At 57.0% G+C, this 24709-nt stretch overlaps 2 protein-coding genes across 3 annotated transcripts; one reads left to right on the forward strand and one right to left on the reverse strand.

The window, feature by feature from the left end:
• Window positions 1-6712: 6712 nt before the first annotated feature.
• LOC119093565 (retinol dehydrogenase 12) lies at window positions 6713-14366 on the reverse strand. Of its 2 annotated transcripts, none has more exons than XM_037216535.1 (8): window positions 14323-14366; window positions 12092-12207; window positions 11615-11733; window positions 9880-10035; window positions 9322-9426; window positions 7905-8004; window positions 7242-7337; window positions 6713-6815 (listed from the first exon to the last, which is right to left on the reverse strand). In XM_037216535.1, the coding sequence occupies exons 2-8, from the start codon at window positions 12157-12159 to the stop codon at window positions 6713-6715; spliced, it is 747 nt and encodes a 248-aa protein (XP_037072430.1). In that variant the 5' UTR covers window positions 12160-12207; window positions 14323-14366. The 2 variants fall into 2 exon arrangements, with proteins under 2 accessions (XP_037072430.1, XP_037072429.1); XM_037216534.1 differs by having other exon boundaries at window positions 14231-14338.
• A 415-nt stretch (window positions 14367-14781) lies between these two features.
• Cep164 (centrosomal protein 164) lies at window positions 14782-22305 on the forward strand. The gene is made up of 11 exons (XM_037217490.1): window positions 14782-14852; window positions 16014-16122; window positions 17177-17288; window positions 17804-17934; window positions 18396-18598; window positions 18957-19061; window positions 19560-19669; window positions 20243-20456; window positions 20523-20699; window positions 21396-21499; window positions 22302-22305. Exons 2-11 carry the CDS (start codon window positions 16035-16037, stop codon window positions 22303-22305), a joined length of 1248 nt encoding a protein of 415 aa, XP_037073385.1. The 5' UTR covers window positions 14782-14852; window positions 16014-16034.
• Window positions 22306-24709: the final 2404 nt, after the last annotated feature.

The raw sequence follows: 24709 nt of genomic DNA on the forward strand, positions 1-24709 counted from the left end.
CTCATCAATTGTTATTACAGCATGTCTTTGTCGATGCCAATCGTGGTACAGCATTCAGAATTTTCCGCAAAATAGCTCAGCCTGTGTCGGCAATGTGTAACCAACCCAACTCATGGTCTCGAAACACCAAGAATAGGCCTTGTGCCTATCTTTTCAATAAAATACATACTTAGGCTGTTAGTAATGCACGACAGATTTCCCTGGAATAACTACAGCAGCAGAATATATTCCGTTTTTCATCACACAGGCTAAGTTCTCCCAATTCGTCTGCGGCAGAACCAGTTGCGGACGAAGTGAGGCTGGTCAGAAACAGCCACCAATTAGACACCCTCTTAGCACTCGTGACGAAAAGGCATCACACAGTGGGCCTCGAATCATACCGCAAACTCGAGCCTCCAACAGCTGGCAGACTGCAGAACCCGTCGTAGAGGACGGGCTGACTCCCACGAGTGTGAACGAATGCCCTACTCTTCATGTAGTCTAAGAAGTTTGCCCTCTTCAGCCTGCGTTTAAAGTCTGGAACGACACTGCTTCGTAGTTTTGGAAACTTGTTTTAGTTACAATGACCGCGAATGATTTAAAGGTCTGCACTGAAATATGTGCCTGTTACTCTAACAATTCATGACGCATTGAGCCACGTGGCTGTATTTTTAGCTGCCCCTATGTCCTCTTAAGCTCAAAACATCCAAAGCGGACTGACGTCTCTAAAATTTGTTTTTTCGAATTCATTTCAGCAAGACAATTTATCATTTTGACATAGAAAGTGTTTTTTATCCCCAAAATGCATAACAGCGGATATGCTGATCATTCTACACTTCTGCAACAGATGACCTCGCCGCCAAGCTGCGACTTAAGGCCGTTAGAGGACGCTTTCATCATTATGTCGGGACCTCTGGCCGGTTGCGGTCTCGGTACACACGACTAACCTAAGATACCATTAGACGCGAGAGGACCCGAGGCTGTTAAGTATCGCCGAACCCACAGGGTTGAAGGGGGTAGCTATGGAAGCCTCAAACGCCGACAAATTTAGGATAGTCGAGGCAACCGGTACGGTCAAAGATCTCAAAGATCGGGAAGAGATCTAAGGACCCAATGCGAACGAGGGACCACGAGATCATTAGAGGGACCGGAGACTGCTACAAGGCCGAAAATCGCGAATGCGCGAAAGACGGCCGGCCTCGAAGGTTAAGTACGCCCAGAAGCCGAAACACTGAGCAATTCAGGGGAGTTCTGGAAAACCAAAGGGTCAGAGCATCGGTCCAGTGCCTTTGGAACAGAGGACCGAGGACTAGGGGGGCGTACGCGAAGATGTCGATGCCAGCATCAGGTCAGTATCGGCTGCCCAGACTCCCAGAGTCCCAGAGCCCCCAGAGCCAAAGAGCCCCCAGAGTCCCAGAGTCCCCAGACGCACAAGGACCAGAGCGGCGTCTACGGGGGCCGGTGCCGATATCAGATCGGTTCGGCTGCCCAGACTCCCTGAGTCCCAAGAGTCCCCAGAGCCCTCAGAGCCTCCAGAGTCCCCAGAGCCTCCAGACGCCCGAGAACCAGGCGGCGCCTGCGGGGAGGTCGACACCGCCACTAACTATCGGTAGCGGCTGCCCTAAAGAGACCCCAGATGACGTCAGATCAAACAGACGTTCGATTCCTTAGACACCAGTCCATGCAACGGCTCTCGTTCCGCGTGGCTCTGGCCTAATTTCGGACTAAATGGCAAGAGGCGTCTGCCATAACCCATCGCCGACCGCGCTAGTGGAAATATTCCCCTCTCAGTGAAGGTTAACATAACTAAACTAACTTTTCCGAAACAACTTGGAAAGTTCTAAGGCATTTCACGCAAATCAGCCTTTGAGAAACCGTTCCAGAAAAAGCGCAGCCCCGTCACCTTCATCAGATACTGATCCTTGCCTTACTACGTGCAAGCCCAAGTGTAGAGTACTACGTCTTTCCATAATGACTGCTTTGATCTGTGTACCAAGTGATCATCTGCCATGTTCAAAGAGAGATTTGAAGGTTGTTAGCATATTCCCAGGACTGACAGGCCACTGCCCGTGGAGCCAGTCGTGTCCCCGGATGAGAGGAGGGGGAGGGGGGGGGGGGGTTAGAGGACGTGTTTGCCTGCGTAGACACGGCAGCTGAAGTGGGATCGATAGTCGACACCAATGTAAATGTGTGTGTCCATTCCGGGACGTTGGTCAGGTTGGAGACATGTTCAGCTACATATTCAGATGCATATTGAGATAGAAATTCCAGAGTCCGGCCTGATATGGGTCCCGCAATAGTTTTGACCGTCTCGGCTTTTGTACTTGAGGGAATTCATATCTATCATAAAAAGGTTGCCGGTAGTGTATTGGTTAATGCGTCTGCGTAAACCGCGGCGTGTCTGGGAAACCAGAGGTACGGGGTTCAATTCCCCGCCTTTCCTGCCAGGGTGAGGCAGGCGACGCCATATAGTCTCAGCAACTGAACGCGTCGTAAAGCCCCAATGACATGATATGACAATATCTATCATAAACATAATTTTACGAAAATTGAAGGCGTTAGTTCTGAGTATTCGCAACTCCGCTAATCCGTAACATGAGTAACATCCCGTAAAAGCCTAAGGCTGGCGTAAGTTTTTCCGCTCATTTTGATCATAAGGCCACGTTCCAGAAAAAGCGCAGCCCCGTCACCTTCATCAGATACTGATCCTTGCCTTACTACGTGCAAGCCCAAGTGTAGAGTACTACGTCTTTCCATAATGACTGCTTTGATCTGTGTACCAAGTGATCATCTGCCATGTTCAAAGAGAGATTTGAAGGTTGTTAGCATATTCCCAGGACTGACAGGCCACTGCCCGTGGAGCCAGTCGTGTCCCCGGATGAGAGGAGGGGGAGGGGGGGGGGGGTTAGAGGACGTGTTTGCCTGCGTAGACACGGCAGCTGAAGTGGGATCGATAGTCGACACCAATGTAAATGTGTGTGTCCATTCCGGGACGTTGGTCAGGTTGGAGACATGTTCAGCTACATATTCAGATGCATATTGAGATAGAAATTCCAGAGTCCGGCCTGATATGGGTCCCGCAATAGTTTTGACCGTCTCGGCTTTTGTACTTGAGGGAATTCATATCTATCATAAAAAGGTTGCCGGTAGTGTATTGGTTAATGCGTCTGCGTAAACCGCGGCGTGTCTGGGAAACCAGAGGTACGGGGTTCAATTCCCCGCCTTTCCTGCCAGGGTGAGGCAGGCGACGCCATATAGTCTCAGCAACTGAACGCGTCGTAAAGCCCCAATGACATGATATGACAATATCTATCATAAACATAATTTTACGAAAATTGAAGGCGTTAGTTCTGAGTATTCGCAACTCCGCTAATCCGTAACATGAGTAACATCCCGTAAAAGCCTAAGGCTGGCGTAAGTTTTTCCGCTCATTTTGATCATAAGGCCACGTTACATCGGTGATTTTCAGGTCAGTCAAGTATCCGCTTCCGGGCAAGTATCGACCTGAACCTTAATCTGAATCTTTTACCGCTTTTACGATCGTACGAATCACGTTCTCTTGAAGCAGAAAATCTTCGCTTGCATCTCTGGCCGTTCAAAGGTTCACTCGTAAGCACAATGTCGACCGATCCAAAATGATGTGCCGCGCCGCACACGTAAGCGCTGGCGGCACATTGACACGTCATCAGATGAATTCGCAAAATCTGCGCAGGCCGCGAATAGATCTCCACATGATCTGAAGCCATTCCAGCCAGCTGCGCCTCGGGTGGTTGTGTGGAGGTCCCGATATGAAGGCAGATGCCAATGCTGCGGGGGGAATGCGGCGGACGGCTACCATAACGTTGTTACGTAATCTCGAGGCCTCCGCGCTGATATTATTTCCCATCGGGCTTCTGCCGTCAGCTTCGTAATTATCCAGATAGGAAGCAGGGCGTCGCGAAACCCGCGTCGACAGTCCCAACAGCGCCACCACGAACGCAATTATCGGCAATCTCTCTTAGGTCGCGCAGGTCGCGGCAGAAATATCCAGATCAGACATTCTTCATCGATCTGACGCACGGGTGTATTCGAGGAAGAGCTGGCCTTACAACTACAGCTGTCCTTGCTCGTGATCTATCCCGGATAAACGGGGTGTTGTCTACAAAAATACCGTAACGACAAAATTGAGGTGAAAAGGATGTATTAAAAGATCAATATACATTGGTACATGTTAATTCAAGGCGTGCGCAGGGACGCCTCCAATAATATAAACACGCCTCTCCACGGGCTCTCCGCCGCGGGCACATGCCTTCATATTTAGAGTACGTAGATGTAGAGGACTTATTTGTGGATATATATTTTGTTATTTGTGGATATATTATTATTGTGGAGGATATATTTGTGAGCAAGAAAATTCTGTACACATATAAGCGATACGGAGTTCTGAGAACGAATAGATGCTTTTAGTGAAAATACGATACGATTTTTTATTAAGTAACCTGTTCAAATATGTGAGATGTTTCAAGGTCTTTGGCGCAAGTTGTTTTCAGAGCCTTGGACACGCGTTCAAAGCCCCAGGCTATACATCACGAAACTGCCTGCGTCACATTATTGAAAAATGCGTCATACCTCGTCGAGTTATTATTGCGCTGGCTGGCAGCAACCGGAACTGGGCCAAACCCAGGCGTGCCGTAGCGCATCACCTTGACAAACGACACTGAGCCTACCTGCGCAAACGCATCGGATATCACACCTGAGCTAGGCTTCCAGTGACATGTATCGATTACCGCCCTCTGGAAAGCCTGCAATGGAATTCTCCATTACCAGCCAAACTGATGTCTACAGGGCTTCAAGTTCGCAACGTTGACTTCCCGCTCGCTCGCCATCCCTCCATCCTCATTGCAACGAGATTCATTGCCTCTGGTGCTTTTTGGTGTCAAAATCTAGCGCAGAATTACGGGAGAATCGACCAGACCACAAAGTGCATCATCGCGTGACGTTCAAACACGCCTGAATGTTACTGGAGCGCCTGTCTGCTAGCCTCGCTTCGTGTCTCCGCCGGCCGTCAACGCTTTGGCCGCCAACTGAAGGACTGAAGGTGTTGAGCTTTGCACAGAGGTGGGGTCGGTTCACCACGCACTGTTGATCGCCTGTGTTGTGAGTTCTGCGCCGCGTTAGTCGGCGATTCTCAACTACTTCACCTGGAGGCCACAATGACAGTGCCAAAAACAATCTCGATTTCGACATTGCATTTTGGCTAAGCCTGTGTGGCATGCGCTCACAACTACCAAGCGTAAAGCATGACACAGAACAGCTCATTCAAATCACAGACGGCTGAATAACCATCTCAGAAGCCGGCCGGCGCGGCCGAGTGCATCCGCGCGCCGCCTCGGCCCGCCACCAGCACGACCAGATCACGGAAGCGGCGGCGCCGGTACATGGCGGCCCCGGTGAGACCCAGCCCGCGGCAACGGGAGGGCCCGCCCCCCGGTGCCGGCCCATGAGGCAGACGCGGCGGCCCGCCCACGTGCCCCACCGAATCCGCGCCGTCTCGGGCCAGCTGGGGCAGGGAGGCAACACGGCCGACAGAGGGCGCCACGCACGTCCGCCGAACGAGACGATGCTGCGGGGGTAGCGGCCGGCGACGACGGAGGCCAGGCGCGAAGCACGCGAACGCACGCCGCCGGCAGGTGGCGCACAGCCTCGCCGCCACCACAGGCCTGCCGCCGCCGTCTGCCATGTACGGCGGCGTGGCGAGTCCCGCGCGCCGCGAGGAGCACGCCGCGCGATCGGTCACCAGCCGCCCGCCGGCACCGGCCGAGGGCGGCGAACCGCGCCACTCACGACTGGAAGTACTTGGTCATGTACTGAGCAGTGCGCAGGTCGAGCTCTCGCCGCCGCCGCCGCAGCAGCTCCATCTGACGGCCGGCGGCGGCGTTGCCCGGCTCCAGCTGCAGCAGGCGGCCCAGGTCGCGCTCAGCTCGCTCCAGCTCCTGCAGCGCCAGGTTGGCCGCGCCGCGCCGATACAGGCAGCGCACGTGGTCCGGCTGCTCGGCCAGCACGCGCGTCGCGGCCGCGCGGGCGGCCTCGTGGCGCCGCCGCGCGAGCTGGCAGGCGGCCAGGTTGGCGCGGCAGGCGACGCGGCCGGCAGCGGCGGCGGCGCGCTCCGCCTCCTCCAGCCGCTCCGGCCGCAGATAGACGAGCAGCGCCAGCGCGCGTCGGTACCGGTGGAACGCGTCCACGCTGCGGCCGGCGGCGAACAGCTCGTTGCCGCGGAGGCGATCGCGCTCGGCCAGCTCCAGCCGCTGGCGGTCGCTGAGCGCCACGTCCGCGCAGCCGCCGCTGGCCGAGAGCACCGCGACGTGCGCGACCAGCTGCAGCTCGGTGCAGTCCCAGGCGCCGGGCAGCCGGTCCGTGCGGAGCCGGAGCCGCGCACGGCACGCGTCACCCGGCCGCAGCGTCAGCACGCACCGCTCCAGCAGCCGGTCCAGCTCGGTGTCCGCACTGCCGAGCGTGGCGCGCTGCCGCGACACCCACTCGCTGACGGCCGGGTCGTGCAACACCAGCGCCGCCGGCGGCTGCTCCAGCTCCAGCCGGAGCCTGCAGTCGGCGCCCGGCTGGCACAGCTCGGTAGCCGGCGCGTCGCCGCCGGCCACCGCCGCCGCCGCCGCCGCTGCCGCGGGCGCCGCCGTCACCTCGCGCTCGATGGCGCCGTCGGCGGCGCGCCACAGCGTCGGCGGCCGCATGGCGCGCGTCAGAGCGGGCTCAGGCCGGTCCAGCGCTCGCTGGTGCGCCACAGCTCCTGCGCCAGCGCGCGGTCCCGCACCAGAGGGTTGGCGTCGGCGATCGTGCAGTCCCTGACGGCGGATGGACGGCCGGCGCCACGCTACCGGTGACTGCCACCACTTACGCGCGAGACAACGCGAAGTGACGTCACATTAATGCGACAGTAATGCAATACGATGGTGCAATTGTCGACGTCCATGGTTCACCATGATCCGTATTGGCAGCGCGTTCCATGATTAAGACGCCCACCACTGACAGTCGAAGCAATTGAAACGCCACGGCAAATTATTTCGAAAGTCACGGAATTGCACAGGGCTCGTTAGCAGGGGCGAACCAACATAATAAATGCAATACGACGCACCAAAGCGATACGAGCAACTCTCAAAAGTAACACAAAAAACGAAAACGTACGGAATTCCAATGACATGTACTCGCACCACAGGCTTTGTCCGTCACCTCCACCAACCATGACGTCACCCGAAGCCAGGCGACCTTACCGGAAGTACTGCCCGGTGACGCCGTCGATCTTGGAGCTGACGGCGCAGTGGATCACCGTCTGAGCACCCTCCCAGGGGGTGCGCATCAGCAGACGCCTGCAGCAGCGGCGCGCCGGCGCGTCAGGCTCCAGTCCCGCCAGAGCAGGGGCGTGTCCAGCGGGGGTCGAAATGGCTCATGGGGGCCCTTTCAGTCAAGGTGACTGCTCTTCGTCGCCGTGGGATGAACTCAAAGGATCTCCTGATCTCGGAATCCTGCTCCGATGCCTTAAGAGTCCGTTATTCAATTGTTTTGCAAGCTCTGTCGGCGTTTTATACCGCCATTGGGGCTTTTACGACGCACTGAGCTGCTAAGGCTATATGGCGTCGCCTGCCCCCCACCCTCGCAGGAATGTCGGGCACTGCGGGGAATCGAACCCCGTACCTCTGGTTTCCCAGACACGCAGTGGTTAACGCACAAGCGTTAACCACTACACTACCAGCACCCCGGCGTTTTGTTCTGCCAAAAGGTACTCGGCCTTCGGTTCCAGGCGGCTGCCGCCAGCTTTAGACGGGGTGATAAACCCCACAGCTTCTTCTTTGCCGCGCCACTGAGCCTCTCTCGTCCGGCTCAGTCCAGTGCGGGACGGATGGGCGTGCAGTGATGCCGTCCCCGCCATGGCTTACCGCAGCAGACGGACGTGGAAGGTGTTTAGTTCCCGGTAGTGGCGGTAGATGTCGGTGTTGACGTTCCCCGGGTCGACGCTGTTGACGCAAATGTCCTTGCCTACCGGCACAGACACGGCGCTTTAGCACAGCGCTAGCCCGCACAGCGCTGACCGCGCAGCCCGACACAGCGCTATCACCAGTCACCACCGGCGACTTAGCAGTGCGCAGCGCCCAGCAGCCAACTGGGAGCAGTTCACGCGAGTGCTTGATTTTGGGTCCGCGATCCTAGACTGGGGAGTGGTTTTTCCACAGCAGAGAACTGTGACAAGCATGAATGGAGCACGGGGATGTGTCTTTAAGCTATCCATCTTCACTTCACATATTTCAAATTCTGCACAGAGGCCAAAGCCACCCATTATCGGATATCACACCGGTATTCTCATCATAGCATTATGCTGCAGACAGCAAAAACAGTGGAACACCTTACAGCAAAGGCTGCGGGGGTTATTTTCCGCATGGAAAAACCCAGCAGGTTAATTCCCCGACACTGGTCCACACACAACCTGCTGAAGCTGCACCGTCTCGAGCGACACCAGAGCGACACCCGATCCGGCCGCCACGGCGCGCACCCCCCGTCAGGGGCGTCAGCTCCAGCTCCGCTGGGGGGGTGGAGCTGACGCCCCGGCGGCCTGCCGGGCCCTGCCGACAACGCACCGCGCAAGCGCCGAGCCAACTCCGCGGCCAGCACGGCCAGCGCTAGCTTGGCCTGGCCGTAGGCGGCCACGTGGTAGCGCAGCGCCGCCTGGCGGGGCTCGGGCACGGCCGGCGGCCGGGTGGCGCTGCCGTCGGGCGCGCGGCCGGCGCAGTCGAAGCCCAGCTTCTCCGGCGCCAGGTGCGCCTGGCTCGAGACGAATACGATGCGGCCGGCGCCCGAAGCCAGCAACTGCGGCGCCAGCAGCCGCGTCAGCAGGAAGTGGCCTGCCGGGCGAGCGGGAGTCGGCTGGAGGGAGCGGACTGGACGGCGGGGCTGGGGGTGCCCTCCCGCACAAGGCGGCCGGGCTGCGGTCTGGACGGTGGGAGGCCGCCGAGGACAGCCCAGGACCCATAACTCAGCGTACGCGGCGGAGTGACGCCGCAGAGTCGACCGCCGGTGCTAGACCTGCTCGGGGAAGACCGCGCCCGGCGAAGTCGACGCGCCCAATACCTATGTTGAATTCCGGCCGGACAGGTGACCTTGAGTGACGTCACGGCCCGGTGAGCGAGGGGTCCTGAAGGTCACAGAGGGCAGTCCACGCGGCCGTCCGAGAGTGAGCACGAAAGTGAAGCCAGCAACCAATAATCAGACAAAAGCTTGACGAGAGACTCGCATGAGAGTGGCGGGCTCAGCAGGAGGCAGAGCAGCTGTACCACTGACTGTTTGAAGCACCGCGCCTACCGAGGTAGTTGGTCTGGAAGGTGACGGTGAATCCGTCCTCGGTCAGTGACGGCGGGCAATAGAAGCAGCCGGCGTTGTTGATCAAGATGTCGAGCTGCGACTCGACTGGAAGTCAGGAGCATATCGCTTAGCCACGCGGCCGGATCGGGGACCCATCACATCCGACCGCATTTACATCGTACGAAAGAGATGTAGTTACTGCCACCCATTCCACCGCCACGTGGAAAGTTCGTCGCAGTCAACTGGCGACTGCCAGGATCAGCGCCGCCGGCCATACGATCAGCGCCGCCATCACATTTTCATATGATGGCACTTTTGATGATTCTGATGATATGACGGCCGAGGGTTATGCATGCTGCACAAACATTGGACGCTTCCCACCTGCCCTTAGCATATTTGCATATACTATCCAGTAGCAAAGTCCATCTATCCAACCGTTTAGCGTTGGGCACAGGCGCGCTGTATGAATCACGGTTAAACTCGAGTGATGGTCGCAGTCAGCGGAGGCCGCGACGACCCCTGGCAGACACGAGAAGGCCGGAGGGGGGGGGGGCGCACCTTGTCTGAACTCGTGCACCAACCGCCTGACAGAGGCCAGGCTGTTGAGGTCCAGCTGCAACGGCCGCACGGACGTGTTGCTCGTCTCGTTGATGATGCTGTCAGCCGCCTGACGCGCCGCCGTCCGGGACCGACAGGCCAGGTACACCCGGGCGCCTGGCCGGCAGACCGGGTTAGAAGACGTCGTCCGTCTGACCGGGTTCGAAGGCGCCGTCCGTCTGACTGGGCTAGAAGGCGCCGTCCGTCTGACCGGGTTAGAGGGCGCCGTCCCTCTGACCGGGTTAGAAGGTGCCGTCCGTCTGACCGGGTTAGAAGGCGCCGTCCGTCTGACCGGATTAGCAGGCGCACGCCCTGGCGCCGACGGTGTAGGGACTGTCTGCAGCGATCATACGTGTGACACGAGGACGACAGCCCTCCAACCCACGCGGGATATACACAACACACGCACACGCCACCTTACAGCCATGATCACCACTCGTTCCCCTGGCGGCCAGACGGGTTCCCGCCGACCGCGGGGGACATGCGACCTCGGGTATATACCCGGCTCCGCTGTCCGATCAACGCTCGGATTGTGAAACAGCCCGCTGGCTTTTGATAACATTTGGTTGCACTTGGTGTCGCGGGGCGAAGGAAGCAGCCGAGTGCTCAGAGGTGCGGCCACATGTTGTGCAAATGTGAGACTAGTTTGGCGTACGACACCTCAGCCACGAGCTGTTCTCGGAAACACGAACCAAGTAAAATCCCGAATGTTTTATATTGACTGTTAGTGCACATACGCACCTCCTTGACATTTTAAACACACATGACAGAAAAGTAAAACGCCGACATTTATTGGGTCGGATTAGATGCATGCTTGCTTTCAGTTTTGCTCGCCCGAATTCAGGTGATTGTAGTATGATGCACGTTTAATGCCCATGCACGAATAAAATGTCATGATGTTGTGGGTGTTATGACCATACAGCCTGTACAGTACTCAGCTGGCTTAAGCTTTCGGCAAGCGGCTAATGAAGGTCATAACTCCGGAGGTCCTTTTCTATGATTGCTCGTTATCTGGACAGAGTTTGGAAATGTTATGTCGCCTTATATCAAGTCTATGCAAGTTAGGCATCCCCCACACATCATGCAGAGCACGCATGGGAGCACGGAGGTGTGATGACCTCACATTGGCATATTGAAATAACAGAAGAAGTCATCCTGGAACACAGGGATGTGACCATATGTGTCGGAACAGGAAGACGTGAATGCTTAGGCCGGGGCAAGGCCTTAACGGCGAGCATCTAGGACGGAGCACGGACTGGACAGTGTCTGATGTCGGAGTATAGACACGTGTAGAGCTCGGGTCGAACTCCACGAACACGAAGACCTTATGTCGAGTTACGGCAACATTAGGCTGTGCGCTCGAGTGTGAGCACGTAAAGAACTCACATCGGAATAGAGACGCGAACCTGAGTACAGCCACGTGTAAGATGTCGGTAGGATGAGGACGAAGCAAACGGACGTGCCAAACGCACGGCGCACAACAAACAGCATACAGCACGGCACAGCGGAAAAACCAGCGGCTTAAGTCGGAAAATGGAGACAGAAATGCCTCGGTCCCGAAAATGAAAACGCGACCGAAGCGTATCTGCCCAAGCTACGGGAACTGAGTCCTTGCAGTGCTGCTACAGCTCATGCAGAGTGGAGGCCCCACCCGAGCCTCTGCGGCTACGCCCGCGGGCGCCAGCAGGCAGATTACCTCTAAGCGCCAGCTCGCGCGCCACCTGCCGTCCGATGCCGCAGTTGGCGCCGGACACTAGGACTACTTTGCCATCTACGCGGTCGGTGCAGTCGCACGTCTCGCCGGCTACTCTGGCTCTACAGGCACAGACACGGGCGCGGCGTCGTCAGCCGCCGCCGCCGCCGCCGCCAGCTGCGCCACGCTACGCGGCCGGCTCGGGGAGGAAAGAGGACGCGGACGAAGAACTACGCTGCCATCAGCTGATCATAGATACTTAGGTCATTTGCTGAAGGCCCTTTGGTTAAATGATGCTGCACTTTGGAGCATTGTGCTACATGGTAGCTCAGAAATGACCTAGAATGTACATTTTTAATGAAATATAGAATACTTGAAAGGCCTTCTTTGTTTTATAACAGCACTGTGTGCTGTACTGTCATCAAGGCTTCATAAAGCAGAGGGGTGGTAAAACTTTTCACCCATTTATGACAAACCTACCTTCTGTAAATGTACACTCCCACTGCGACTGCTCCTATCAATCCACCCAACAATGGCAGATAATCCATTAGACAACCATTATATTTCCCAAAAAAGTGTGGGCACAGGCTTGTCCTCTGAAACACAAGTACCAATAACATGAATCATTTTACATGACCAGAACAAAAGATAAAATGCCACAGATATAATTATATAACCATTTCAAGGATACACATAACTCAATATTAACATGATTCTAAGAGCCAGTGTTAACATCCATCATAATGAGCAGCAGAACCCATGCGAGCACACAACTGTCAGTTACAGTGGCCACTGGCCTGGTTTTAATGGGGATGGAATGACTCTGCTATAGGTCTGTACTGCAACTATGTTCAATAGATGGCACATACTTAGCACCTTGGCAGAAAGCACCAAGATGACATATTGGACATACTGCATTGTGAAAACAAGAAATAAAAGGAGAGGCTCAAAACAAAATGCTGGATCATTTTTATGATTGCATGCAGCCATAGCAACAAACAGCAACCCTGGTGAAGGACTTATTTTATTCCAAAAGTTCTTTACAAGGTTTCCTTTGCCTACTGCAACAATTTCATAAAGCAAGGACCCAATGCCTACCAGATTAATAGTTCTAACATTGCTGTATTTCTTTTAGTTTACACAAGCACTCATCTCTGCATGCCTTGGTACTGTTTTCTGTTTGTGTGCATACTAGTCATGGACATGGTGAATATTATGTATTGGATCATATTTTCATACTATTTATAGATGCCAAGTATATACTGCATCCCAATCCCTTCCCTCTTGCAACAAGTTTCAGCCAGGCCAGGCAATACTTTAAATGCCTGCAACAAAGGCAGAGAACACAATATATACATAGACTATGCACATATAAGATCCACCCTCTGCCAAGGAAGTGAGGTGGAACATAGTGTGGTACCCATTCAAAGGTCTAGAACTTTCTTCATGCACTGCAAGCTTGACCAGTACAGCTATCACAACTAATTGCTGATTCATGCCATAACAAGAAAAAATATGGTCACAGTCTTTCTAGCATATATTTGATAATATCATAATATCTTGGGACCAAGAAACCTGCATGTTATATGTGAAAATGTCATGCAGGTACAAATCAGACACTTTGGATGGTGTGCCCTGCACCCATTGTGTTTAACACTAGCTGCAAGCTTTAGCCTTATCCCTATGAGATAGATGAACAGCTAGGATTCTTTTTAGGGGGTGGGGTGGGGGGGGTAGCCTAATGAGAATGCGTCACACTGTTTTTTCCTTCCTGTCCAGGGTCATTTGTGGCACAAATGTGAAAAAGTAGGTCTAGACGAACAAGGTCTTATGAACCATAAATCCACATCTTGCTGTTTTCCTTTCTCTTGTAAGGTCAGGTGCCCCCTCCCCACAAACCTGTGGTGAGTATGACATCTAAAAAAGCAATATTGGTTCGGCCCCTGGCCAGTTAGCAGTGCTAAACAAGCACAAGTATATTGATTCCCATAAAAGGAACCTAACAGCACTTGTATCTGGGATTTTGAGACATATTCCTAAAAATGGCATGATCTGTGAAAATGCTCAGATATGTGTACTAATGTGTAGACCAAAGCCCCTTCCTTTGTTATGGTTTAATTATGCTGTGACAGCAAAACCATCTTCCCCCATGTATAGTGTAAATTGCACATGAAACCTACCAATGGATATAACAGGGCACATAAAATGCAAGAAATAGCATCAGAGACAGCAATAATCTTATGAAAATGAGCATAACACATGTAAATGGGTGTTGTCACCAGCACACAAGGTGTAGGTAGGTTGTATAGGCAAAGTTGTTAAGCATGGATAAGACAGTACTAATAGCCCTTTCCCTCATAGAATAACCAGAACGAAGATATAATGTTTTGGCTGCATGCCCTCATTGAAACAGGTATTGGAAAAAACATCAGTGAGCAAATATCACTCTACTAATATTATCAAATATCAAAACAACTATAAGCACACAATTACCGCTCTGTTGCTATTCGTTCTGACAAAGGCTTGTGGCAGAATTACCAATACGTCTGCCTCCACTTTCCTGGCTGTTCTACGTGGAACGGAGCTATTAGCACAGTCTTATCTATATGCATAATGTACCTCGAAAATGCACTTAACAACTTAAGTTCCTGAACACTTATCATCCAATCCCCCACAGCCCACACGAGCCATCTTAAGACGTCATTTTATACCAAGTTCACAACAGAATCAATGGATCAAATAGCATTGATCATTGGCAGTGGTACTTCGTCAGAAGTGCGTCATTGTATGCATTATATTTTTAGAAATGGGCAGGCTCTGTGATAGTTGGCGAAATACCCAATTGGTGTTTAGGTTTTTACCCTTAAAATATGCTTTTTGAATTGATTATTAGCCTAAAGCCAGTATAGCATTTCATCTATCATATCAGTATTGCATTTATTGGCACTCTTAAGTCATAAAGAATCATCATTTGGAGAAAAATGGGTTATGAAAACATGAAAAGGGTACCATTATGAAAAGCACCAACATTTTTTCCATCACTATAAATCCGGACTGTTTATTTACTGTTTGTTTACATCGTGGCAATGGGGAGGAGAGTGTTGATGGAGTCGGTGGGGAACCGGCTAAAACAATAGGTATCTAACCAAATTAATGATATGTAGGGAGCCCATGAACACGTGCGACGATCGCCTTATGCATACATAGCAGCATAGTGAGTGGAAACGGGGCGTGACCTCACGTAAGATATTCCTGGGACTGAGCCAGTCCTTTTTGGTTCAATCCGCTTTGATGTCATGTTAGGAGGGAAAGCTGTTGAGCGGACTGAATATCTTACAATGATTTCATGCTCAACTTGGATTCTTAGGTGACACAGTATTACATATTTTATCGTATCTGCATGAAAATATCTGGGAATAGCACAGTGGGCAGGGTAAGATCTGGCTGCGGTGCTCAATGTCCAAGTAACATTAATGCTCTGAACCATGTAAATCCCCGTGTCTGTGCTGGCTCGGGTTGAATTGTGTTGAATTTTGCAAGTATTTTTGCATGAATAGAGCAGAGAAAACTACGGGACTTGATTCTTGGCTGATTTGGGTATCCTTTTGCTTGACAGTGCTATTACAGGATTCCCATGACTATGAATTCCAAAATTTGCTTTCATTTTTCTAAAAGTGGGGATTGCTGCACCAAAACTTGTTACACAGATGGGAAGAATATGTAAACATATCTGGAATGTCACAGGTAATCAATGCTGCATAGAAAATGACAGCTGCATTTGCCACAAAGCTGCACCATATTATTGATTTTGATGCAGTAGAAGTTATAGTTCCAGAAGCCAAAAATATTCAAGGTAGCAAACTACAAGCTTTACAAGGATGATGTGCACATTGGCATGTGCAATTAGCCAGCCAAGCAGTTATTGTGAGTGGTTGTGCTCCTATCTTCTTTGGCCCTGTCAAAACATCAATATACCCCAGCATTATTACTGTTATGCCTATGGTATTAGTAAGAAGCCCTCAGGAACTAAAAAAGTGGTCTGTTATAGCAAATTTTGGGCTCACTCATATTCAAGGCAAATGCAAAGATCAGGATCACTGCTATATGATCAAAGATTATATCTTAAGATCCACAAAGATTTTGATTCCTCTAATAATTTTCTTCTTTATCCAGAACTTTGCCTAAATAGAAGCCGCCTTCACATTTTACAATCTCCACATATCCCTGTGCTGTTTGGTGTGCATCGTTCCATGTTCTACCATTGTATGTTGGTGAGGCATCAGTTTATGAAGAATTTATTGCATGTAACTTATTGCAGGTAACATTTTGTTCCCCAGTACCAAAAGTAAATCAGGCAGCCAATGTTAAGTTATCCATGATGTACTGAAAGACATTATTTCAGGTATCCTTCAGTTCTTTTGGGATGAATAGAAGACCAGTGGCAGGTGCCAAAGCAGCGCAGGTGGTATGTGAGGAAATATTTGATGAAGACTCAGTAGCCACTCATGATGGTAAGTTGAGGGTAATCTTCCTTTCTTGGCAATCACTCTGGTAACCACAGTGATTCTCAGGGAAATGAGTGGCCCACTCAAAAGTCAATCATCTTTTTCTTCCCACAAGTGATAGACCATGTAGAAGTGGCCAGCCATTTCTTGCCTGGGCACCCAAAGCAATTAGAAGCAATCTTGGGGCCGTTGTGAAGTGTCAGTTGTTCAGAGCTGATACTGCTGCTGATGACCAGCTGATGAATCACCCAGTCATCAGCTGGGTGTCCAGTGGTGACTGTGCTACATTGTTAGTGTGTGCCAAGTCTGTTTGAACAGGAAGTCTCACTCACAGGCAAAGGTGTGTATTTTCCCAGAAAGCAAAGTGAAACTGCATCAAAATCAGGTGTCTTCCATTACTATGACACATTGAGAGCTGGTCCAGAGTGCATGATTTTATTAGGTCATATTTTTTAAGTGATATTGGTATGGTATTAAGTGCTGGATGGCCCTTGAAGCTGGTTGATTGCATACAAAATGTATGTAAGACAAAACTGCCTATGTAGATGACTATTAATATCAGGTTAGTGTGGTATCTCAACTCAGTTAAGATTGTGTTCTCACTTCATTTTGCAGGAAAATGCTAAGTAGAACAACAGCATAAACAGGAGAGCTCTGCATTGCATACAGGGGTGGATGGCATGTGGGTGACAGTGCTGTATGAGGTGTCCACTCTGATGCTCTGTGTTGTATTGCAGTGTGAGATTTTTGACCCACAGTTTTTTGCACTACTACTTCCATGTTTGTTTGCTGGAAACTGTGACACAGAGCCAGATGAGCCCAAGCTAAGAAAAGGTCTCCACATAGATGATTTCACATGCTGTGTGGCATCCACTGCTGATTGTTTGCTGCTTATTGTTTATGTGTGCCATTCTTCGATAAATATAGCCTAGATGTGTACGGTTTGGCGTGTGGCCGTGTTGCGGTGCCGTTTGCTCAGTTTCGTGCCGGCGCCGGCGCCGGCGCCAAGCCCGCCCGTGGGCGCAGCTGACTGTGGCGCGTGCTGTCCCGTGCCGCGCAGAGGTGCTCGAGTTCGCCAAGCGGATCGGCATCGACCCGGAGAGCGAGCCGCACCTGCTGCACATCGCCGACGAGGGCGTCAACCAGACACTGCCGGCAGGCTGGAAGCCCTGGTCAGTGCTGCCACGCGGCGGATCGCGTCAGGGGGGGGGGGGGGGGGGGGGGGGGGGGGGGGGACAGTGCTGCGCCGCTACCAGCGGGCTGGAAGCCCTGGTCAGTGCTGCCAAGCGGCGGCCCGCTCGGGCGGCGGCGGCGGCCGCGCCAGGGGACGGGGGGGGGGGGGGGGCAGTGCTGCGCCGCTACCGGCAGGCTGGAAGCCCTGGTCAGTGGTGCCAGGCGGCGGCCCGCTCGGGCGGCGGCGGCGGCCGCACCAGGGGAGGGGCAGCGCTTCCCCGCGGGTGGGCTGTGAGGGTCGCCCTGACACTGGATGAGCTGTGGCGGCCATCGGGTCCGCGTGTGTCATTCCAGCGTTTGCTGGCTCGATGTTGTTGTCTTGGCGCCTCGTCTTGCGCCACCACAGTATGCGTGAGTGACGGCTTCATTTGCACTATGGTCTCGTTTATGTTTTAATAGCATTGTGTCGTACTGCGATGCGTTGGTTGAACTCACTGTGTCTCTTGCGTTGCAGCTTCGAGGAGCAGCAGGGGCTTCTCTACTACTTTAACTTCCGCTCTGGTGAAACACGATGGGAGCATCCTTTGGATGCCATCTACCGGGATAAAGTGGTACTGGCCCGCAAACAGCTGTCGTCGACTGCAGGTAAGCCCAAAACTACAACGGTGTCGCCAGGCGGTTGCCGTAGAACTCGGCGTAATTTTAGTGACCCATATGCTTACAAGGTTTAGTTTAAGCATTCCATCGAGGGCAAATGCTATGCTATCAAGTATCAAGGCGATTGCCCACCTCGGCCGATTACCCGCTCCCCCCCCCCCCCCCCTCTGCCGCCGGATGCCCGCGTCCCGGCGGCTCGGCCGCGCGCCGGAGTCGACCCTGACGCACGTATTATGCGGGTCCCCTCAGCGGCGCTGCTGCGCTGGGGCTGGGGTGCATGGTTTTGAGCCTGTGCCCTGTATGGGCAGGTGTACATCGGGGTTTGGCCACACAGTTTCTCCACAAGTTGCGAGATGGCTGCACTGCGCTTCCCCTCATGTTTATCTTCTGTGGCGTTGTGTAACAGCGTCGTAGTGAAGCTCGGCCCCATAGTCTATTTTCGTCACCAGGTGGCAGCACTGTGCCGGAGTTTGGCCGTTCCCGCCGGCTCTGCGCCGAGGAGGAGCGGGAGAAAAAGAACGTCTCATTCGCTCCCAGCGTTCACCAGATCGAGTTTGATTTAGACGAGGAAGAGGAAGACTACCAGGACGACCAAGAGGATGCAGACATAATCAATGAAAAACAATCAGCCTCCTGGCTGAGAGAAAAATTGGTATGCATTGGTATCTTTGGCATCTTTGGCATCTTTGGCAAGGTTTAGTCGTCTTTTCCGTCTCGTAATACATCATAAGTTCTAGGCTTTGATACGGGCAAAGCCGTTGTTTCGATATATCGGCCATTTTGTATCCGAATCAGTTCGCAGAAGACGAAGCCTGGTCAGCCCCAGTGCTCAGTGTATTGAGTGCCAGAAGCGGGAGACATCCGTCACGACACAAGGCTGTGGTCTGTTGTCTACGATGTAGCTCCCCTGGCCCTGGCCTGCACTCCCCATACCCCGGCTCTCGGCCCTGGTCGTGACCTTGAGCCGGCGTGACCCGTAACCGCGTGTGACCGGGCGCTCCCCGCGTCAGGATGAGCCGGGTCGGCACGGCGGCGACCGCCTGACTCTGCTGCGCACGGCGCCGGACCGCGATGACTCGCTGGAGATGGCCCAGGACCTGACGGAGGACTCTCAGGTGACCCCCGCGGGCGGAGGGTGGCGCAGAGTCACCGGTGGCGCGGTCAGCCGGGGTCGGGGCTGCTGTGCTGTCCGGACCACAGGGCAGTACACCCCCGGACGCTGGTGGGCCTCTCTCGTCTGATATTTGCCGTCAGCGAGCCGCAGGGCATCCGGAACGGTCACTGAATGACCCCCTGGATGCGCAAGACTTTGATCTTACGTCATGTGAATGTGTTTTTTTTTTGTCAGTGCACCGCGGTAGACCTTTGCCATCAACCTTGCGTGCATCGCACCATAATTTGGGAGGACAGCGTCGAGAGGGAGAGAGAGTGTTGACGGATGGCGGACACAGGTCGCCGGTCCCTGTGTGAGCCCTTCAACCCACGCTGGCCAGGCGGCATGACCTCCCATCACCCCCGCGGACCGGGCGGCGTGCTCTCCTTTCACCCCGCGGACCGGGTGGCGTGCTCTCCCTTCATCCCCGCTGACCGGGCGGCGGGCTCTCTCGCCGCAGATGTCGCTACACGCCAGCGAGGGCTCCGAGTCGCCGCGCCGCGAACTGGAGCGGCGCAAAGAGGCCGAGGTGCGCGCCGCGCTGCTGGAGCGGCGTCGCGAGGAGGAACGGCGCCGCGCCGAGCGCGAGGCGCCAGCGCCAGCGCCGGCCGGCCCGGCGGCGGCGCCCGGCCGGTTACGGCCACTGGCGCCGCTTTCGGCCGGGCCCGGCTCGCGGCCCGCCGTCGGTCGGCCGCTGGCGCCGCTGCCGGGCATCAGCGGCCCGGTCGGCCGGCAGCCGGTCGGCGGGCTGGCCCCGCTGGCGCCGCTCGGCCGGCCCGCCCTACAACCCGTGGCGGCCGCGCCGGTCCCCGCCGCCGCCGGCAGCAAGGGCCGCAAGGAGGAGAGCAACCAGCGGCAGACAGCGCAGCGGGCACCGCCACCACAGCAGCGAGCGGCCCAGTCGAAGGCGGCGCAGCAGAAGGCGACGCCGCGGCAGACGGCGCAACAGAAGTCGGCACAGCGGCCAGCGCCCGACCAGCCGGCGCCGCAGCAGCCGACGGTTCAGCGGGCGCCGACGCAGCCGGCTCGGCCAGTGCCGGCCGCTCGCCGGGCCGGGGCAGCCTCTGAGCAGCAGCAGCCGCAGCAGGCACCGCCGCCCCAGACCCAGCCCACTTCGCCGCGGCCGCCGCCGGCCACCGTCAGGGACATCCCGTACCAGAATAACCGGGACGCGGCCCGTCCGCTGAGCTTCACCGAGAAGCTGCTGGCGCGGAAGGCGAGCGCGCCGCCGCCGCAAAACGCGCCGCCTCTGATAACGACCCCGACCACCCCCAGCAGCCGCGCCAAGCAGGAGCTGGCACGGGGCGCGCCGTCCGAGGTTAAGATCGCGCACGATCAGCGCGAGAAGGGCCGGCCGGCCGGGCCGCCAGCGCCGCGCGCCACCGCCGCCGCCGAGCACGACTGGGCGGCGGCCGCCGGCCAGGAGGCGATCCCGTTCATCGACGAGCCCTCGGAGGCGTCGCTGCGGAAGGCCGGCAAGTTGCGGCGCTCGGCGAGCGGCGAGGACGGCTCCGGGGACGCTCAGGAGGATGGGTCGGAGGAGAGCTGCGAAGAGAGCGATGAGGACGAGTCGGTGTCGTCGGAGCGGCCCGAGCTGGCGGCCGCGCTGCAGCCCGAGGCGGACGAGGCGGACCGAAAGGAGCGACCGTCGCACGGGAACTTGGGCGTCACGGCGCCGGCCGGCGGCGGTGGCGAGCGCCTCGCCGATACAGCTCCGCCGGAAACTGTCAGTGATAGCCGGACCGTTGAGGCGATCAATGAGTCACGTGATGACGGGAAATCCCCAGGGGGCGGCTCCAAGGACGGACAGACTTTGAGCAATGCTGCTAAAGACTTACAACCAGCAGGCCAGCCGTCTGTGCGGCTACCGTCCGTTGCCAGTCCTACGAAGGCAGCTCACAAACCGGGTGAAGTCCGTAACGCGGCGCGGCCGCCACAGGAAGCAGCAAAGAATTCAGGTATTATTTCCCAGGACCGACAAACTTCGAAGGATGCCTCAGGAGAGCCTGGCAAGGCCCCGAGTGTTGCTGCCGCAGCGCCGGAAGAGGCGACGGCGTCTGGAGCGGCTTCAGGGGTGGGGTCGAGCGCTGGTCGGTCCACGCCCGCTGACGCCCGTACCGTATTGTCCTTCTCACTCCAGCAGCGGCGCGACCCGGGGGAGCCGGCCGCTACAGAGGGCGGCGAAGCGACGCGGCGCCGGCGGCTGCTGCTGGCTGCCGGCCGCTCCTCCAAGTCCAGCTCCGGCTCGGACTCCGGCTCCGGCTCCGGCTCCGGCTCAGGCTCCGGCTCTGAGCAGGACGAGAATGAGGTGCGCGTCAACGAGACGGGCGAGGTATCGGTGAGCCGCGGCGGCTCGTTCCTCCGCAGCGATTCGGAGGCGGCGGTGCCGACGGCGGCTCGGCCGGTCGCGCGCTCGCTCTACCCCAGCGAGTCGGAGTCGGAGGAGGGCAGCCCGCCGCTGCCGAGTCGGCCGGCGACGCGCGGCGCGGACAAGGATTCTGTGGCGGAGGACACGAGCCGGCAGAGGCAGGCGGAGGCGGCCGCTGGTGGAGAGTTGGGACGGGCAGACGTCGGGGGCTCAAGGGACGAGGAGGAACGGGGAGTCGGCGTCAGCGACGGTGAGGCAGCGGGTGTTGGTGATGCACCTTTGGCGGGTGAGGACGATGGCGCTCATCAGCCGCCAGCGGCCGAAATTAGACATGGAAGGCCACCGGTGACCACCCTGGGGCAAACCAACGCGAGTCGTAGCGGCCACTTTACAGCGCCAGCAGCGAAGGAGTCAAGAGCAGACCCGTGTGTTGCCTCGGAGGAGTGTGGCGCGCTCGGGCAAGTTGACGAAAGATCAAAAGCTTCCGGGATTCGACCGAAGCGAGACGCTTCAGTAGCTCACAGCGGCGTCCCCAGAGGCCTCCTCCAGGAGCGTGCCTCCCCTCCAGACGTGACCGACAGAACAGCGGCGTGGGTCCCGCTGGACTCGGCCGCGGACCGGCGGCCGACCATCAGCTGTGAACGCGGTGACCTGGATGGGGATGCCGCAGGGCGGCCAGCGCACTCTGCCGAGCAGCGACCCGGGAGTGTCGACCGTCGCGCCGCCGACCCCGGCCGCCAGGCGGCGGGCGAGCGGACGCCGGAGTTGGCGCCGACTGCCGGCCGGGAGAGTCACTCCGCCCCGGCGCCCGCCCGGGAGGACGCCGCCGTCCAGGTGACGCCGGCCGACGCAGCGATCAGAGAGGCGGCGTCGGAGCACGTGGCACCGGTGAAGGGGCCGCCATCAGGACCCGCGCACATCGACGCCGCGCGGCCGGCCGGTGCGGCAGGCGTGGGCGCTGCCGGCCGCCGCCTGCCCGCGCTGCGGCCACCGACGGCGCGCCAGCCCGCCGGCCGCGCTCTGGGACACCTCGGACGGCGAGAGCTCGGAGGGCGCCGCGCCGCCGCCGCCGCTGCCGGCCGCCGCCAGCCGCTCGTGCCCGCAGTGCCCGACGGTGGGCGGCGGCGCCCCTGCGCGGCGTGCCGGCCGCCCGGCGCCGTCGCCCTCCAGCCCGGCGCTGCGCCGGCACCGGCCGCCGGCGAGCCGTGCGCCGCAGCGGGAGGCCCTGCCTCGGCAGCCGCCGCCGCCGCCGGCCGCTGCCAGCGCTGCCCGTCTGGCTGTGCGCCAGATGAAGCAACGCATGAGGTCGCTCGGCATGTGGGACGACGGCGATGGCCGTGAGTGGCGGTTGCGGGGGTTCCCGGGGTGGTGCGGGGCCTGACTAGCGCAGTCAGTGGCGGTTGCGGGGGTTCCCGGGGTGGTGCGGGGCTCGACTAGCGCAGTCAGTGGCGGTTGCGGGGGTTCCCGGGGTGGTGGCGGGGCTCGACTAGCGCAGTCAGTGGCGGTTGCGGGGGTTCCCGGGGGTGGTGCGGGGCCCGACTAGCGCAGTCAGTGGCGGTTGCGGGGTTCCCGGGGTGGTGCGGGGCCCGACTAGCGCAGTCAGTGGCGGTTGCGGGGGTTCCCGGGGTGGTGCGGGGGCCCGACTAGCGCAGTCAGTGGCGGTTGCGGGGGTTCCCGGGGTGGTGCGGGGGCCCGACTAGCGCAGTCAGTGGCGGTTGCGGGGTTCCCGGGGTGGTGCGGGGCCCGACTAGCGCAGTCAGTGGCGGTTGCGGGGTTCCCGGGGTGGTGCGGGGCCCGACTAGCGCAGTCAGTGGCGGTTGCGGGGTTCCCGGGGTGGTGCGGGGCCCGACTAGCGCAGTCAGTGGCGGTTGCGGGGTTCCCGGGGTGGTGCGGGGCTCGACTAGCGCCGCCGGTATCGGTTGCTCACACGGGAAGCATGTGCTCAATGAGGGAGACCGTCCAACTTTGCGAGAATTGAAATGCATGGCAAGAACTAGTTGTTTCTGGGCGATATTTCAGCTTCGTATGCAAAACCAACCATTCTTCTGGTGCCGCGCTGGGGATTACGTCAGAGCGTGTTGGAGCATGACGTCAAACGTGTGGAATTAATCCCTGTTGTTCGACTTGTCCGTAACGAGGCTATTTTTAACTACATGTTTGTCGTGGCAACGGACGGTATGTCGGGGCATCGAAGCAAGGTTCATTCTGCGTAGATTACTCTGGGGTAGTCATTACTATGCAGGCTGAGCATGCAACAGCCAGTGAGTTCTGCTGTCGCTACCAGCGGGCCGTCGCACCACCTTTGATAACGAGTATCCTCAGTATCACCGTACGTCTGGCCTTAACTGCTGTACCGTCCACTCTCGCTACCACTGCACCACCGCCGCACCTCCGTGTCCCGTCCACCCAGCGGCGGTGTGACGTCAGTGCCGGTGTGACGTCAGCGACGGTGAGACGTCAGCGCCGGTGTGGCTGTTTCAGCGGCGACCGACTCGGACGGCAGCGGCACGGACGTGCGCGGGGTGCTGGACAGGGCGCGCCACTTCCTGCACCGGCAGGCGGCGGGCGCCGGCCGGCGACACCCGGCCACGGTGGGTACCGGGCTGCTGCACGACGGAGGGGGCGCCGCCCGGCCGGCCGCTGCTGCCGCGGCATGGCCGACCCGGTCCCGGCCGCAGGTGTGGCCGCAGTCAGCGCTCACGTGGCTCTCCCAGTTCTGGTGCCGGCGACAGTTGGGTGAGCCGTCCCCGTGTCGGCTCTGACCCCGTACTATCCCCGGTGCGGCAGTTCGTGGGATTTCAGCCGTAGTCGCAGCTCACTCGAAGCCTGTGAATCGAGGAATGAAGAAAATGAGCATAGTCTTTGTCCGACATTCCTTCGTGCGGGCGACGCAGTGGTGTTTCGAGCCCACCGGACCGGCTTGTCAATCGCATGCATATATTGAAACGTCGTTAAGACGGAGGGGATATGTTTTGAGCGTCGTCTTCGAAGGAATATCCGCGACGTCCATCGGAGGCGTTTGGCGCCGTTTTAGAGATAGTAAGCCCGAATGGAACGGGATGAAAAGCCCGAAACCGCGCCCTGCTAGGACGGCTGATCAAGGCAAAGTGTATGCCCTATTTCGTGTAGCTCTCCACTTAGGTAGCTTCCGCTTACACCGCGCACGGCGTGCTAACCGCAGGTTTACATACACCGTCGCAGGTGCATGCATCTCGGCCACCTGTACTGGGTCAGCGGGCTAT

Source organism: Pollicipes pollicipes, unplaced genomic scaffold (genome assembly GCF_011947565.3).
Source record: "Pollicipes pollicipes isolate AB1234 unplaced genomic scaffold, Ppol_2.1 Scaffold_4002;HRSCAF=4701_pilon_pilon_pilon, whole genome shotgun sequence".
Lineage (NCBI taxonomy): Eukaryota > Metazoa > Arthropoda > Thecostraca > Pollicipedomorpha > Pollicipedidae > Pollicipes > Pollicipes pollicipes.

Coding starts and splice junctions, on each gene's coding strand:
- LOC119093565 (XM_037216535.1), bottom strand. CDS start 12,159: ATGGATTATCTGCCATTGTTGGGTGGATTGATAGGAGCAGTCGCAGTG. Junction 11,734..12,091: donor GGAGTGTACATTTACAGAAG/GTAGGTTTGTCA, acceptor CTGTGCCTGTAG/AGCCAGAGTAGCCGGCGAGA. Junction 8,005..9,321: donor CTTCCAGACCAACTACCTCG/GTAGGCGCGGTG, acceptor CTGTGCCGGTAG/GCAAGGACATTTGCGTCAAC.
- Cep164 (XM_037217490.1), top strand. CDS start 16,035: ATGAATAGAAGACCAGTGGCAGGTGCCAAAGCAGCGCAGGTGGTATGT. Junction 17,289..17,803: donor CCGGCAGGCTGGAAGCCCTG/GTCAGTGCTGCC, acceptor CTTGCGTTGCAG/CTTCGAGGAGCAGCAGGGGC. Junction 20,457..20,522: donor AGCGCGAGAAGGGCCGGCCG/GCCGGGCCGCCA, acceptor GCCGCCGGCCAG/GAGGCGATCCCGTTCATCGA.